The sequence below is a fragment of the Phragmites australis genome, chromosome 5 (assembly GCF_958298935.1).
Source record: "Phragmites australis chromosome 5, lpPhrAust1.1, whole genome shotgun sequence".
In the NCBI taxonomy this organism is placed as follows: domain Eukaryota; kingdom Viridiplantae; phylum Streptophyta; class Magnoliopsida; order Poales; family Poaceae; genus Phragmites; species Phragmites australis.
The window spans coordinates 27,645,067-27,660,266 of NC_084925.1; the positions used below are offsets into that span (position 1 = coordinate 27,645,067).

Here is a 15,200-nt window from a genome sequence, read left to right on the forward strand (position 1 = left end):
AATAAATGTGTATGTCATAAGTTTAAAGTATATATATGCCGTTTTTAGAAGTGGCCTGAACCCTAAACCCTGGCCTAACTCTTCATGTTGGTTTCCTTCTCGTGGTTCGTTTCATGTTTGTGTATCGTTGCCAGCTTCTCTTTTTTTTCCCGCAGCCGCTAGCTCCTGTTGTAGGTGTGCTGGGCGGCCTCCACCGGCCGACTCACTTCTAGAATTTTTTTTAAAATAAAAAATTATAAATATATGTATTTACTTTAAAAAATTATAGATCTAACTATTGTAGTCTGTTAAAAGAGCGATAAATCATCGTGGCTTGCCAGCATGGATATACCTTACTACCTATCACCCGTTCATTGAGCAACATTACCCTATTTTTTCAATAAAATTAAAATTGGTTTTAAAATAGAATTGTCGCGGATTAATCGAATGAGCAGAATATAATGTGTCAATTTGATTCGTAAAATTAAATGTCTATGATGAATACAAAGTTCATAGTATATGATTATAAATATGATAATATCAGAAATAAAACATGTGTTTTTAATAAAAAATGAGTAAAAGATTTTTTTTTTTAGTTTTAGATTGTGATAATCCAATCTAGTCTGTAAATTCTGTATAAGCTTTTTTCTTCTATATTGTAGATTATGGGATTTTAAAGTATAATTTAACTTGTAGATTATGATAATCAACTTTTACACTATAACTATTAATTTTACTTTTACCTTTGAGACTAGAATCCATAATAATAATAATAATAATAATAATAATAATAATAATAATAATAATAAAAGCATGGCCTAATAATTAAAAAAAATATCACGGTCTCCCGGCAGTCGGCACAGTGTGTCGTGTCGTACCTTTCAAAAACAAAACCTCCGGGCCTCCCCAACCATCGCTCACCTCCAAAACCAAAGCAAGGAAAAGAAACAGAGAGAGAGAGCACCCCGCCGGTCGGCCATTCCCTTGGCCAATGGCCTCCGCCGGCGGCGCTGCGTCCGCCGCCCTCTCACTCGCCGCCGCGCTCCTCCTCCTACCCCTCGCCACCGCCTCCGACTCCGACCACAAGGTACCCGACCGGCTCACCCCCTCCACCTCTCAGGCTCACTCCGTCCAAACGAGCGCATGCTCATCGGATACCAGCCCCCCGGTGTCGTGCCCGCAACCTCAACGGTCGGCTCGGTCCGCGTGCTGGGCTCAGCTCGCCGCTAGATCCGCGCTCGCTCGGCGTCAGATCTGCGTGGCGCTGGCTCAGACATGAGGGATCGAGCCGTCGTGCGGTTGCTAGATCTTACGCGGGTTAGAGGCGAATCGAGGGTACGAGTTAAATGGGTTGGGGGAAACAGCAGTATGGAGGAGGCATATTGTGTTGATTAACCTTCCAACGTTCCCCCATGTGCATGTTTTAGGATTAATATTTCGTTGTTGCATTCAGCTACCTATTGCTTGTTATAGGCAGTGTAGTTGGTCTGCAATGCCAGGCCTCTAATTGTGTATTTTTGGTGATTTTTGTGCCCGTCGTGTATGATGGGAAGAGGGTGTTTATCAGCAAGTTGTCTCATTCTTCCGATCTTTACGATTGATTACTGCCGTTGTTTCTTGTAGTACCAAGCAGAGGAGCCTGTGACGCTCTGGGTAAACAAGGTCGGCCCGTACAACAATCCGCAGGAAACGTACAACTACTACAGCCTCCCCTTTTGCCATGCTTCAGAAAACCATGTGCATAAGTGGGGAGGGCTTGGCGAGGTCCTTGGTGGGAATGAACTCATTGATAGCCAGATTGACATAAAGTTCACAAGTGAGCCTTGCATTGTGCATTGTTCTTTGTCCTGCTTCAGTACTTAAATATTGAAGTCGGAAAGTAGGTGCAATGACTAAAACTGGTTATACTTTGTCTCAGGGAATGTTGACAAGGCCACCATTTGTTCACTTGAACTTGATCCTGTTAAGGCCAAGCAATTATCAGATGCAATCGAGAACTCTTATTGGTTTGAATTCTTCATTGGTAAGTTATCTTTTCTTTTCTTTTTAGATCAACTAGTGTGCCTGCTTACCAAGGTTCTTAAGGCGTCGCGTAGGTGACAAGGCACAACTCGGTCGCCATAGGGGCAAGGCGTCACCTTACGTGTATTCCTTCTCCGACTTGGTTTCGCCATCTCCTTCCCTTCTCTGTCTCGATTCAGCGGTTTGCCACCATTGCTTGCCCTCCTCCGGCTTGATTTTTCCATTGCCTGCCCATTTTCGGCTGATTCCGTTGTCTCCCACCTTCTCTGGACACGCCACCCTTGCCGATCTTGTCGATTTTGATTAGGAAAGAGGCTGCATGAGTGTGGAGGAGCATTGGGGGTGATGGGAAGAAGCGAAGAGGCGGCCGCAGAAGGAAACCCTATGATGGCTGGTGGCTCATGGAGCTGGAGGGGGGTGGGTTAAGATGGCTCCTGGCCTTAGGTGGGTTACGATGTGCTAGCTTAGGTTGAGTGGGCTTGTTAGGTTGAATGGGCTGACCCCTAAAATGGCCCATCTCTCATGTCTTTCATTTTTTCTCTCCTATTTTTCCTCTGGTCTGGATACTCTCTATGTTTGTATGATGTCGCCTAGGCATTCGCCATAAATGCCTAGGCGGTAAGAAAGGGGTGGGTCGCCACGCCTTGCCTTACCGCCTTAAGAACCTTGCTGCTTACCATTTTAATTGACAATTAAATTTTTATATACTTCATCTATTGACTTGACTGACACCTTTTTCTGAAATATGATGCCCTCTGCTACTGTGTTACAATCAAGATGATTTGCCTCTGTGGGGTATGTAGATACTCCTTTAATTTATACGCTCTCTTTAAGACCTTCTGTAGGCTTATCTTTTTTAAATCTTCAGGTTTTGTTGGAGAGGCAGACAGAAACAACGATAACAAATATTTCCTTTTCACCCACAAGAATATTGTCATCAGATACAACGCCAATCAGGTTCATGTATCACGAGCTTATATCATTTTCCTTCACATAACTGCTGTTGCTTATCGCCCTGGCTACTTCCGTGCAGATTATCCATGTTAATCTTACTCAAGAAAGTCCAAAGCTTATTGATGCGGGTAAGGCATTGGACATGACATATTCTGTCAAGTGGGAACCAACAAACATAACATTTGCTCATCGCTTTGATGTGTACCTGGACTATCCTTTCTTTGAGCACCAGGTAATATATAAAATTATATGTATATGATCTCGCAATTAAAGCAAATCTTTGCAACTTAGCTCTTGTGATTCCAATACCAATTTTATTCAGTATAATCATTTTCCTTTAACTGTATCCGAACATCTCGTTGATTTCTAATTGTTTCTCTGATCACGTATATTGCTTGTAATCTCAGATTCACTGGTTCTCAATTTTCAATTCTTTCATGATGGTTATCTTTCTCACTGGACTAGTGTCAATGATATTGATGAGGACTCTAAGAAATGATTATGCAAAGTATGCCCGCGATGATGATGATATTGAAACTCTGGTGATTTTCTATACAGATGATATGCATATACTGTTCTTCCAGTAATGTTTTATATAATTGATTTTTTTTTAACTTATTACATCCTTTGCTGATATACCTCGTCACGCATCAGGAAAGAGATGTCAATGAAGAATCTGGATGGAAGCTTGTACATGGTGATGTTTTCCGGCCTCCTCGCAATCTAGTTCTTCTTTCAGCTCTTGTTGGTATTGGCACACAGTTGGCAGCACTTATTCTGCTAGTGATTTTGTTGGCAATCATTGGAATGTTGTACATTGGGTATGCACATAATTTATTATGTTGCTTCATAAAATACCTTTCTCTTTGCAAGCAGCTTCTAGTAAATGCATCACTTTAGTGAAGCTGCCTGACATGGCCCTTGTTTCTTGATACTTTGCCATGCCAAAGATCATATAGATTCGATATTATAGACATAAAACTATTACATCACATTGTTCCTGGAAGCTCTTTCTGTGTGCGTAGGAAACTATTCCTGTCTATAAATAATGCTTCGTAATCACATACAATATTATGATTAATGTTTTTATAATTCATGCTATGAAAATCCAAATTCATTACAGGAAACATAGTTAACATACCACCTTCCTCTTCTCCTTGAAGTTGAGACGTATAGAGTTTGTTTGGGTGTCAAAGCTTTTGAATACCACAATATTTGAAAATTACAGTTTCCAAAGTACTAGACGTGAAATGCCACAGTTTGTCATTATTACAGTATCTAGCAATTTTAATAAAACCAAGGCGTTTGGCATTACAGTATTTGTTGCAGCAATATTTGAAAAAAAGGCGTAGTTACTAGTAGACTAACTAGTTATTATACACGAGTAAATGAATAATTTTACACATGCATCGGAGCTATTATTTCGAGTCTTGATTTTGATTGATTGTAGCTATGCTCAATAGAACTCATTGTAATAGGTATAAAGTAACAGCCTGATCACATCTAGGCTACACTGATTAAAGTTGTAATCAATATATTAAAGTACTTAAGAGGATGCCAAAGAAAATTGTGAAAATGTCTACTCGTATGCAATATGCCAATGAGTTAGGATGCAGATGCGGCTATGAGGTGAAGCGCCATTACTTAAATTTTTTAAAAAGAGGGTGTAAGTGGATTTATAGAAACTCAAAAAATACTATGGTATTAGACATACTATGGTTTATAAACTACAGTGTTTGTTGTACCCAAACACCTCAAAGTTTTTCATACCATGGCATTTTTCAGGAACCACGGTATTCTGCAAAAACTCCAGAAATGCTTATACCTGAACAGTCCCAAATTTGATGCACACATAACTTGTTTTTTTACTAATATTGGCTGTACTCACCTACCATTGTTTCAAAGGAAACCACCTTCTGAGTATCTTCCGACTTATTGTATGTTTTTCACTATGTATCAACTAGAAATCAGTTTCCGTAATATCTGCCTTGAGCTTATTTGAACTACAGCTTCCATTGAATATGTTGCTACTTGCTTTCAGATTATTGAAATGTAATAGCATAGTCAAATTGATGCTATATTATACGGTTAGCTTTATTGAGAAAAAATCCAGTTCATTGTGACAGTAACATAGACTGCTTAATGGCTTAATTCAGGAAGTCTAGTCATTGAGCAGTTTTTGAAAGTACAAATTTTTTGCAGTACAGTTTTTTTGTTTTGTCGCTACCTCGTCCCAGAGAAAAGCAGATGTTTTATGCTTGACGACTTTTATCATGAAATCCAGCCTCATTTTTTTAGGGGAAATCCAGTCTCATTTCCTTGTTCTATTCCCTTGTTCTTTAGCTACTTAATGCAGCCCTTTGGAAACCTTGCGCTCCATCATTATCTCAATCATTGTTGAAGTTTATGTATATTTAGGAATTGTGATATGTTACCTATCTATCACAAGCAATGTTATTCTAAAGCATTCTAATTCTACTTTGTTTCTTGAAGAATTGTACTTTGTTATGCCATGCAAAAATGTCACTGACAATGTGTACTTATTCTGCCAGACGAGGAGCTATTGTCACAACATTCATTGTTTGTTATGCTCTTACTTCATTCATCTCTGGATACGTCAATGGCGCGCTATACTCACGGCATGGGGGTATGGGCTTATTTATCATGTAAAATGTTGACTGCATTCCCATGTTTCTGAAAGGTGCTCACCTGTTTAAATCCTTTTTTGATGAGCAGGGAAAAACTGGATCAAGGCAATGGCCATGACAGCATCACTTTTCCCATTTATGTGCTTTGGAATTGGCCTAGTGCTTAACACTATTGCTATATTCTACCGATCATTAGCTGCCATACCATTTGGTACAATGGTGGTTGTTTTCATCCTGTGGGCCTTCATCTCGTTTCCTCTTGCCCTTTTGGGAACTGTCGTTGGTAGAAACTGGAGCGGTGCCCCAAACAATCCATGCAGAGTAAAGACTATTCCTCGTCCTATTCCCGAGAAGAAATGGTACCTCACTCCATCCGTCATTGCCCTTATGGGAGGACTGCTTCCTTTCGGTAGTATCTTCATTGAGATGTACTTTGTCTTCACATCGTTTTGGAACTATAAGGTATGGAAGACTACTCCATTTTGTTCATCTAAGTTCACTCCTAAGGAGGCTTGCGAGTTAATGACACCTCTTCCTTTTTGATCAACCATTGACAGGTCTACTATGTTTACGGGTTCATGTTGCTGGTCTTTCTGATCCTCATAATTGTCACCATCTGTGTAACAATTGTTGGTACATATTTCTTGCTAAACGCGGAGAACTACCACTGGCAGTGGACTTCATTCTTCTCTGCTGCTTCCACTGCTGTGTATGTTTACCTCTACTCTATATATTATTACCACATGAAGACCAAGATGTCAGGATTCTTCCAGACAAGCTTCTACTTCGGCTACACTCTAATGTTTTGCCTAGGTTTAGGAACACTATGCGGTAAGCTCTTCTGCACTCTCGTGATGTACACTCCCTAGTACGGTTTCAGTTAATACTGCTTGGTACTTTCATCCAGGTGCTGTAGGATATCTTGGATCGACATTGTTCGTGAGGAGGATCTACAGGAACATAAAGTGTGACTAAGTGAAGATAATGTCTACTCCATTTTGGATGAGTGGGGAGAAATTGTATGCCAGAGCGTTGTTTCATTGAGCCATCGTTGATTCTACAGCCAAGAAACCAGGGCGTTTCATGGAATCAGATCATTTTTTGGCGACGAGCTGAAAGCCATGTTTTTGTTTTCTTCTTTCTCCCTTTTGTTTCTCTTTGATGTCTCGCAGGGCAACAATTTTCATGTTCATTTAGTTATATAGCAGCGATTGTAGTTGTTGAGTAATAGCTCTGTAGTATATACCACAATTGTTGTCCTTTAACCCAATGAAACCTCGATCGATGGGGTATAAACTGTAACATCCACATTACCTGATGGTTGATGATGAACGCAGTTCAAAATGATCGATGTTTTGGTGCCTGAGGTTTGAGCATTTTGTGAAGCAAAATCATGAAAGAAAAAGGCTCGGTTGGTATAATTGAAAGTAAAATTTAGATCAGTATTGTCTCAAAGATGTATAAATTGGAAACTACTATCCAATGTAAGGCTGACAAATTTCCCGTCTTTGATGATTTTTGCAATGTTACGTGGCTGATCATTATACTATTATGTTGCGAAATCAAATGAGATTTTTTTTGGGTAAAAAGAAAACTAGAGCAAGCCGAACGCCTTCATACAAGTACTGACAAACGCAAATGCACTTTACTTGGCAAACCCCCTCTGCAGTTCCACTAGGACAAAATTTAGATGAAAATTTCAAATTTGTTTTTAGAATGGCATTTGTTGTAGTCCAACATTCTAAATTGAAAAGAGCTTAATACGGATGCAGTGATTTTACCGGAATTTTAGCAGAAACAATTGAAGAACTTCTGCAGGAACCAAGAGAAGTTCCAACGTCTATATGAGCACTCAACAATTGTGCCGCTGCCATTGTACCATATATTTGAATTCCACGTTTCCTAAATTTCAGGTGCGTTAATCAGTCGGCAGGGTTAGAGCTTCAAACTGGCTATGGTAGATTCCCGACGGGCGACATGCTTAAAGGATGGTTGGCGTCGGTAGGCTGACCTGGCGTAGGAGGCGAGCGCAAGGGCTGAGTGGCAGAGGACGGCTGGTGGGCGGTGTCAAGGCGGGGGCGAGCAGAGACAGCCTGGTGAAACCAGGTTAGTGTGACTGAGCGATAGGAGCACTGTCAGAGACGGGTGAAGGCAGACAGGAGGTGGGGAAGAGGAGCCGGTGTCAGGAGGTAGCAGCGTCGGGAGGTTGAAGACGGTTGTAAACCGGTGGATAATTTTTTTTCAAAAATAGGCGCTTGTATTTTAGCATCCCCTTCGAATTCATGTTTGCGCACAAGCAAACACTCAAATCCTTGTAGCGCGCGCACTGCCCGTGAAACAATTCGTCAGTTCATTTCAAAACCAACGGGAGGTGGTGTAGCTCGCTCCTGATTCCCATGCCCGCCCGTTCCCTCCCCACACTCGTCGGGCTCCGGTCCGCCGCCGCCGCCGGCGGCTTCTCTGCGGCGCCCTCTCGCGGGTGCCCGCTCCACGCCGCGCTAGCGCGGCGCGGCGCCCCCGCTGCCGCCGCGCTCGCCCTCTACTCCCGCATCCGCGCCGCCGCGTCGCCGACCCCATACACCTTCTCCCTCCTCCTCGCCTCCCTCGCCGCCTCCTCCTTCCGCTCCCCATCCGCTGGCGGCTGCGGTCGCCTCGCCGCCGCGGGGCTCGCGCACGCGCAGGCGCTGAAGTGCGGCGCGCTCGCGCACCCCGTCGTCACCAACTGCCTCCTCAAGCTCTACTGCGCGCTCGGCCTCCTCCCCGACGCGCGCAGGGTGTTCGACTCGAGCGGCGCTGCGGACGCCGTCTCCTGGAACACAATGCTGTCGGGCTACGGCAAGAGCGGCGACCTTGCGGCCGCGCGGGAAATGTTCGGCAGAATGCCAGAGAGGGGCCTGGTTTCCTGGAGCGCGATGGTCGACGCATGCGTGCGCTCCGGGGAGTTTGGCGAGGCGCTGAGGGTGTTTGATCTGATGACAGGGGAGGGGTTTAGGCCCGATGTCGTGGTGCTGGTCAGCGTGCTCAAGGCCTGTGCGCATCTGGGCGCCGTTGAGAGGGGGCGGTGGGTTCATAGGTTTCTGGAAACAGAAGGATTTGGGGGGAGGCTAGGGAATGTCATGCTTGAGACAGCGCTTGTGGATATGTATTGCAAGTGCGGGTGCATGGAGGAGGCGTGGCGAGTCTTCCATGGAGTTCGGAGCGGCGATGTGGTGTTGTGGAATGCAATGATCGGTGGGCTTGCGATGAATGGCCATTGCGAGCGTGCACTCGAGTTGTTCAGAAGGATGCTTGAGAAGGGTTTTGTGCCGAATGAGTCAACGTTCATCGTTGTTTTGTGCGCATGCACCCACACTGGGCGTGTGAATGAAGGAAAGGAGGTTTTTGGGTCAATGCGGGACCATGGTGTTGAGCCACGGAGGGAGCACTACGGGTGCTTAGTTGATCTCCTTGGCCGTGCAGGGCTTGTCGAAGAAGCTGAGGCTGTGTTACTGGACATGCCAATGGAGCCACACGCATCACAGTGGGGGACACTGATGTCATCATGCCGTATGCACAACAACATTAATGTGGGTGAACGTGTAGGGAAGCGGCTCATTGAGCTCGAGCCTGAAGATGGAGGACGCTATATTGTTTTGTTCAACCTATATGCAGTCAATGGTTTATGGGAAGATGCAAGAGCAGTTCGGCAGATGATGGAGGAGAGGGGAGCGAAGAAGGAGACGGGTTTGAGCTTCATAGAGTGGAATGGTTTGGTACATGAGTTCATGTCGGGTGATACTAGACATCCCCAAACAAGGCTGATCTATGCACTTTTGGAAGATATGGAACGGAGGTTGCAGCTGATTGGCTATGTCAAGGATACCAGCCAAGTGCTTATGGATATGGATGATGAGGAAGATAAGGGCAATGCCTTATCCTACCACAGCGAGAGGCTGGCACTAGCATTTGGTATCCTAAACATTCCTCATGATATGCCGATTCGTATTGTCAAGAATCTTCGAGTGTGCCGCGACTGCCATGTGCATGCCAAGCTTGTGTCCAAGCTTTACCAGCGTGAGATCATTGTGCGCGACCGCCATCGCTTCCACCTGTTCCATGATGGGGCCTGCTCCTGCAATGACTATTGGTGAAAATAGCTTTACACTATAGAGCATAGCATTGACATCGACATCATCCTGAAAACAGCCACTAAAAAGGGTTACCATAATACGGAACGCAGTTACAACCAAGATGGATGTGGTGGATAAGAGAAATCATGGTAATATTTCTTTTTTTATACTGTTTTTTTCTTCAATATCACATATCATTATATGGTGTTTCTTCTATGTAAAATAGTGAATATTCCAAGGCTTTTTGACTTTTAGATAGCTTCAGTTGTTAAATTTCTCTCTCTTCTCTGTTCTCTGTTGACGTAATAATCATCTTTATGTAATAAGACGTGGGTGGAACTGTGACTGGAACTAAGTTAGAGGAGGTGGTTGTAGTAGGAAAACTTGGGCTATGGCGGTGTCACCTCAATAATAACCTGTTTTCAGTTTTTTGCACAAAACTACCTTATTTCTGTTTATGCTCTGTTTCAAGTTAGATTTCAGTTCAGCGTCACTTAATAATGAATTAGTATTTAATGAATAAGACTTGCTGAGTGTATGACTTAACAACTTAGTGTGGGCTTGCTGAAAGATAGGCTTGTCATGGTCTGCATTTCTTTCCAGACTCTTATATTTCGGTTTGGTCTACGTTCCATTAGTCATTTTTTTTTGCTATTTATGGTAGACTCTTATATTTCTTACATGATTGCTTGTTGCGCAAACAAATGTTGCTATCCAAGGTATTTTCAGATGCACGTACTGCTTAGTCATCTGATCGATGTGTTTGAGTCTCAAACTCTGACAAAAAAATGGTTTTGTTTGTTCTTCACGGGTACTCTTATTCTTGTACTCACTACCTTTGTCTTGCTATTAGGTTTGCCAATGCGCTCTTGTGGGGACCTGTATCATCAAATTTAAAGAGAAAAGGATCTCGTACTTTCTGTAGTGTTGATGCATTCTGCATTTCCTGATGGCCAATGTACGTGGAGGACCACTAACCGTTTGCTGCAAAAATTCCTACCTCTGATGGTTCACGCAGATTGGAGTCCCAATATTTGGTCAGTTTGGTTTTGGCAATACTGAAGAGCTAGAAACAACCGAATGCCTTGCTGATCCCCGGGGCTGGTTTCCGATGGTTGACATAGGCAATCGTGATCCTGGAATTCATCTTCTGACCCTGGTATCAAGTTACACCCTTGAGAAATGGAAAATTTGGTGTAAGGACAAGTGCCAGCCCAACCTCCATCAGGCAGCTCGATTCAATGTCAAGCATAAGTTGATGCTAAGCCTGGAGTGTGGAGGTTATCCCGAGCTTGTTGAAGGATCAAGAGCAGCCGAACGGCTGATGTTTAATAGGGAATCCCTGGGAGAGTCTTGCTGCTGTAAGCATGAAGATGGCGAGTGGGCCGCAATGCGGATTCAGAGTTGACGCTTGGTGATTGATTCTGCCGGAGGAATGAGGGAAGTAGCACTACTGCACTAGCTGTTGTCACTCCGTCAAGGTAGCAGGTTCTGGGTGCCGTTGATGAGAAACAGTAAACTCCGGTACGTTCGATGCATCTGCTATGCTCAACAACTACATCTTCTATAGACTCTAGGTGAGCTGCGGCATTCAGGGACGGTTTATTTCGGTTTTGAATTGTGATTTTTAACTTTTATAATTCGAAACAGAAACAAATAGATAATTTTTTATCATAACTTTTTATAATCCGTTTTGTTGTATTGTAGTAATCTAAAAAGCTAGTAGTTTTTCTCGGCTTTCGTAGATTATAAAAGTTTATTTTACTAAATTGTTTATCAAAATTTTTTAAATCCATAATTAAAAGCTTTTTAAATACAGCTTTTTATAATTCAAAACCTACAAACTACTTTTAAAATCCTAACTAAAACCAACAGATCCTCATCATCTGTTCTCGTTTTAGAGAGAGAGAAATGGTTGATCGGCGGCGTAGGTAAGCGGCGGCGTCACAGCCAGAAGGGTGGGAGAGTGGAAATCTTCCTTCTGAAGCCACCGGAGCAAGGAAAGCATCAACCCGAGGCTTCCAGACACCAGAATCTCCTCCCGATTTCTTCCACCTTCGTTATTCTTCGAAACCCACCCAATCCATCCACCCCTGTCCTGCTCTGTCTCTCTCTCCCCATGGACTACTCGGGCGGCGCTTCGGCGTCGGGGAGGACGCGGGCGCGGTGGTGCTACTGCCGCTGCTTCCGCCGGTGGTGCCGCTGCTTCTGCAGCTGCTACTGCTGCAACTGCTTCCCCGACGAGCCCGACGACGAGCCCCGCGGCGCCGCCTAGGGCGTTCGGGCTCTCCGCTTCCCTCCGTGCTCCCAGGTACCACCGGCTTCTTAACTACTCGCGTCACCTGCTCCCTCGATTAGGATGTCTAGTTGCTGACTTGCTGTAGCCGCCGCCGGCCCCGCGATTAGCGAGCTCGTTGTTCCGTGCGCGTGCGTCACGTGATCAGGCTGGGTGCTTCGGATTGGAGTCGCGGGTGGGTTTGGAGGTGTTTGGGTGTGGCCTGCTGCCGCCTTGGAGGGAACCGTGATCGCGTCACCTTGCTGGCTGCTGGCACCTGGGATGGTACAGTTTGCACTTGATTCGTGCACTGTGCATCTAGCAAAGCTTTGTGGGTTTAGTGCTCCGGGTTTTTGCAACTTGTCAGTATGATCAGGAAGCCTCCAATCCCAAGGATGGATTTAAATATGCTTTTTTCTGTGCAGTACCAATCCATGCCCAGGAGTTCATGCTTTTTAGACCCGTTGCTGTTCGGTATTTAAACTAGTATGCTTTGATTATGTGCTGAAGTACCGAGCCATGATGTGCTCGGAGCGGTAAGGGTATATTTGCAGGGACTACTACGTTGATCAAGAGAGGGTGATTGATTACACTGCACTGATGGTACAGTTGTAGTTATCATTACATGTATACATGAGTTACTCTACATTGTTGATTTCGATGCTGCAAATTCACTTGATTGATGACTGCAAGGGAACCAATCTTGAATATGCTTTTTTGGAAAAGGCAATCTTGAATATTTTGATTGAGATAATCTATTATTAGTGAGGTAACCAATCTTGAATCGTTTCCATGCCCTGAGGTACATCCGCACATTCAGATGTTGGATTCTGATTTTGCATGTTTACAGTAGCACACAATTATACATTGTCTTAGCTTAATGATTCTTCTATTGGTTTCAAGTAAATGTTTTGGTTTTAACCTTTATTATGTTTCATTTAATCAGGGACACTTGCATGTAGGCAGATGAGCTCCATGAGGAAATGTACGAGTGTTGTCGTCATGTACACCAGGCAAATAGCCACCTTGCTGTTTAAAGATGTGGAAGATGTGTACCTTCAGGCTTTTCTCCTTTGTATCTTTGCTATGCAAGAATTGTATTACTTATCCTGTGACGAGGCTGTTTAAAGTACTTTGCTTCTTATAAGGTTAGTTAGAACTCCCAATGATGGCGGGAATCAAAGATGTACTAGTAATACTTGCTAATCTGTGTATCATGGTTAGCTAAACCAAAGTTAAATACTGCTTGTAATATACAACTGGTACTTCTACACATTCATCGGGGTGTACATAAAGTGAATTATATTGGCCCTTTCTCTCTCAAGATACATTTTTTCGACAAGTCTCTCCCAAGTGTAAGTTTGCACGTCTTTGTATGATCATATTCCAGTTTGCAATATCTGTTACTAAGATACTTAATGTATGCTTGCACATACTTGTACAGTTGTACCATCATATTTCTGTTCCTAGTTTGGAATGTCTGTAGCTTTTTGAGTAATTTTGTGGTGTTAAATCCAGTTGGGTGTGCCTGAAATAGTGCCTTATTTTAGTTTGACTTGTAATTGAAAGTGTTCTATTCATTCTGTTTTCATTCTATTGCATTCTGACAAAGTAGAGTAAAATCTCCAACCATATCCTGTGATATTCTCAAGCAGCATTAACATTATGAGATTTGCTCATAACAAATGCAGCATGTGGTGTACTGCAGTTTATTATTTTTGAAACTGCTCGTCTGAATTTTTGGGTGCAGTTTTAGGTAGTATGTGTTATGTCGGTGCCTACCTGAAACCCTGCGCAATGCCTCGCTTGGTGTTTACTTTATTGTGCATACATGTTTCCCTATTTCGCACTTGGGACATGTCTGAACTGTGAGTTGCAGTATCCTGTTACATATTACATGCATCCTGTATTGCTACTGAAAGGTTAGTGTCAATAATCAATATTCATTGTTATTGTTTCCTATCAGGTGCGAACTCTTGTATGCTTGCCCATAGGAAATGGTTTGTCTTGCAGCACTGACTCATCTTCTGGATGCTCTTTTCTGATTATCTATCGCAGCTGCAACTCCAGCAGCAAATCTAACTGCAGTATCAGCAACAAATTAACCAGCACCAACTGTCAGTGTTAAACCTGTGCTTGTTTCGTTAGCTTGTCCTTGGATTCCTTTTCTGTTAGTTAGTTTATTCCTTACTTCTATCTGGTTTAGATATGGTCAAGTGCGTGGCTGCGCTTTGTTCGGTCATGCACTGGTTGAGCTCGTTCAGAGCGCGTCGCATGGCATGAACTCGATGCTGAGTTTGTGGCCGTGCATGTCGGACCGTAGTGCCCACGTTCGTTACATTCTGTACCCAATAAAAGGAGGAGAAAATACAGAAAATGCTGCAACGGTTTTACGCAGCACCAAAACACTCTTGTTCATCGTGTTCCTGAGCTCACTTCTCTCTCCTTCCACTGCTCGATCAGTTGAGGTTTGCAGGTTGCAGCTGACAAGTGGTACCAGAGCTAGGCCACGTTCCCGGCAGGATGTCGCTCTCGGCTGATAACGAGCAGCGGTTCAGGCACCTGTCGGTCTCGCCGCCGCCCCGGCGCGGGCGGCGCACTGGCCGTGAACCTGCGACACCCATCGTCGAGCGCGTGATCGAGAGAAGCTCAGCGTCCATCGTCTACCCCACGCTCACCCGCACGAACTACACCGAGTGGTCCATGGTCATGCGCGTCAACCTCCAGGCGCAAGGGCTATGGCAGGCAATCGTCCCCGGCACCGACGACTTCCGCGCCGATCGCACGGCGCTCGCTGCGATTCTGCGTGCCGTCCCACAAGACATGCTGACGTCGCTCGCGCAGAAGGAGACGGCGCGTGAGGCGTGGGAGGCAATCCGCGCCGTCCGCGTCGGCGTCGAGCGCGTGAAGGAGGCAAATGCCGAGAAGCTCCGTCAAGACTTCGCCGTGATCTCCTTCAAGGACGGTGAACGCGTCGAGGATTTCTCGCTCCGCCTCACCGGCCTCGCCAACGAGCTGCGCGTCCTCGGCGATCCGATCACCGACAAGGAGGTGGTCAAGAAGATGTTGCAGGTGGTCCCCGAGTACCTCGAGCAGGTGGCCATCTCCATCGAAACGCTGCTCGACCTCAACACCGTCTCGATCGAGGAGGCGACGGGGCGACTCCGGGCGGTGGAGCAGCGCAAGAGGCCGGCGAACACGGCAGCCAAGGAT

At 44.5% G+C, this 15,200-nt stretch overlaps 2 protein-coding genes across 8 annotated transcripts; both read left to right on the top strand.

Moving 5' to 3' along the window:
• The first annotated feature begins 884 nt into the window (after positions 1-884).
• LOC133919069 (transmembrane 9 superfamily member 1-like) lies at positions 885-6,966 on the top strand. Of its 2 annotated transcripts, XM_062363303.1 has the most exons (12): positions 885-1,066; positions 1,603-1,795; positions 1,898-2,002; positions 2,779-2,796; positions 2,870-2,958; positions 3,035-3,187; positions 3,363-3,497; positions 3,610-3,776; positions 5,508-5,602; positions 5,692-6,065; positions 6,161-6,434; positions 6,511-6,966. In XM_062363303.1, the coding sequence occupies exons 1-12, from the start codon at positions 971-973 to the stop codon at positions 6,576-6,578; spliced, it is 1,767 nt and encodes a 588-aa protein (XP_062219287.1). In that variant the 5' UTR covers positions 885-970; the 3' UTR covers positions 6,579-6,966. The 2 variants fall into 2 exon arrangements, with proteins under 2 accessions (XP_062219287.1, XP_062219288.1); XM_062363304.1 differs by lacking the exon at positions 2,779-2,796.
• Positions 6,967-7,827: 861 nt separating this feature from the next.
• Positions 7,828-13,311, top strand: LOC133919070 (putative pentatricopeptide repeat-containing protein At5g40405). 6 transcript variants are annotated; one of them, XM_062363305.1, is made up of 4 exons: positions 7,828-9,861; positions 10,566-11,289; positions 11,614-12,023; positions 12,934-13,311. In XM_062363305.1, the coding sequence occupies exon 1, from the start codon at positions 8,000-8,002 to the stop codon at positions 9,731-9,733; it is 1,734 nt and encodes a 577-aa protein (XP_062219289.1). In that variant the 5' UTR covers positions 7,828-7,999; the 3' UTR covers positions 9,734-9,861; positions 10,566-11,289; positions 11,614-12,023; positions 12,934-13,311. The 6 variants fall into 6 exon arrangements, with proteins under 6 accessions (XP_062219289.1, XP_062219293.1, XP_062219291.1 ...); XM_062363309.1 differs by having other exon boundaries at positions 12,954-13,311; XM_062363307.1 differs by having other exon boundaries at positions 10,566-11,236.
• Positions 13,312-15,200: the final 1,889 nt, after the last annotated feature.

What these genes read in the sequence shown, in the direction of transcription:
- LOC133919069 (XM_062363303.1), top strand. Translation starts at nt 971, where the DNA reads ATGGCCTCCGCCGGCGGCGCTGCGTCCGCCGCCCTCTCACTCGCCGCC. An exon ending in ATCCTTTCTTTGAGCACCAG is followed by an intron (nt 3,188 to 3,362) that starts GTAATATATAAA and finishes TTGTAATCTCAG; the next exon opens with ATTCACTGGTTCTCAATTTT. An exon ending in GCTATACTCACGGCATGGGG is followed by an intron (nt 5,603 to 5,691) that starts GTATGGGCTTAT and finishes TTTGATGAGCAG; the next exon opens with GGAAAAACTGGATCAAGGCA.
- LOC133919070 (XM_062363305.1), top strand. Translation starts at nt 8,000, where the DNA reads ATGCCCGCCCGTTCCCTCCCCACACTCGTCGGGCTCCGGTCCGCCGCC.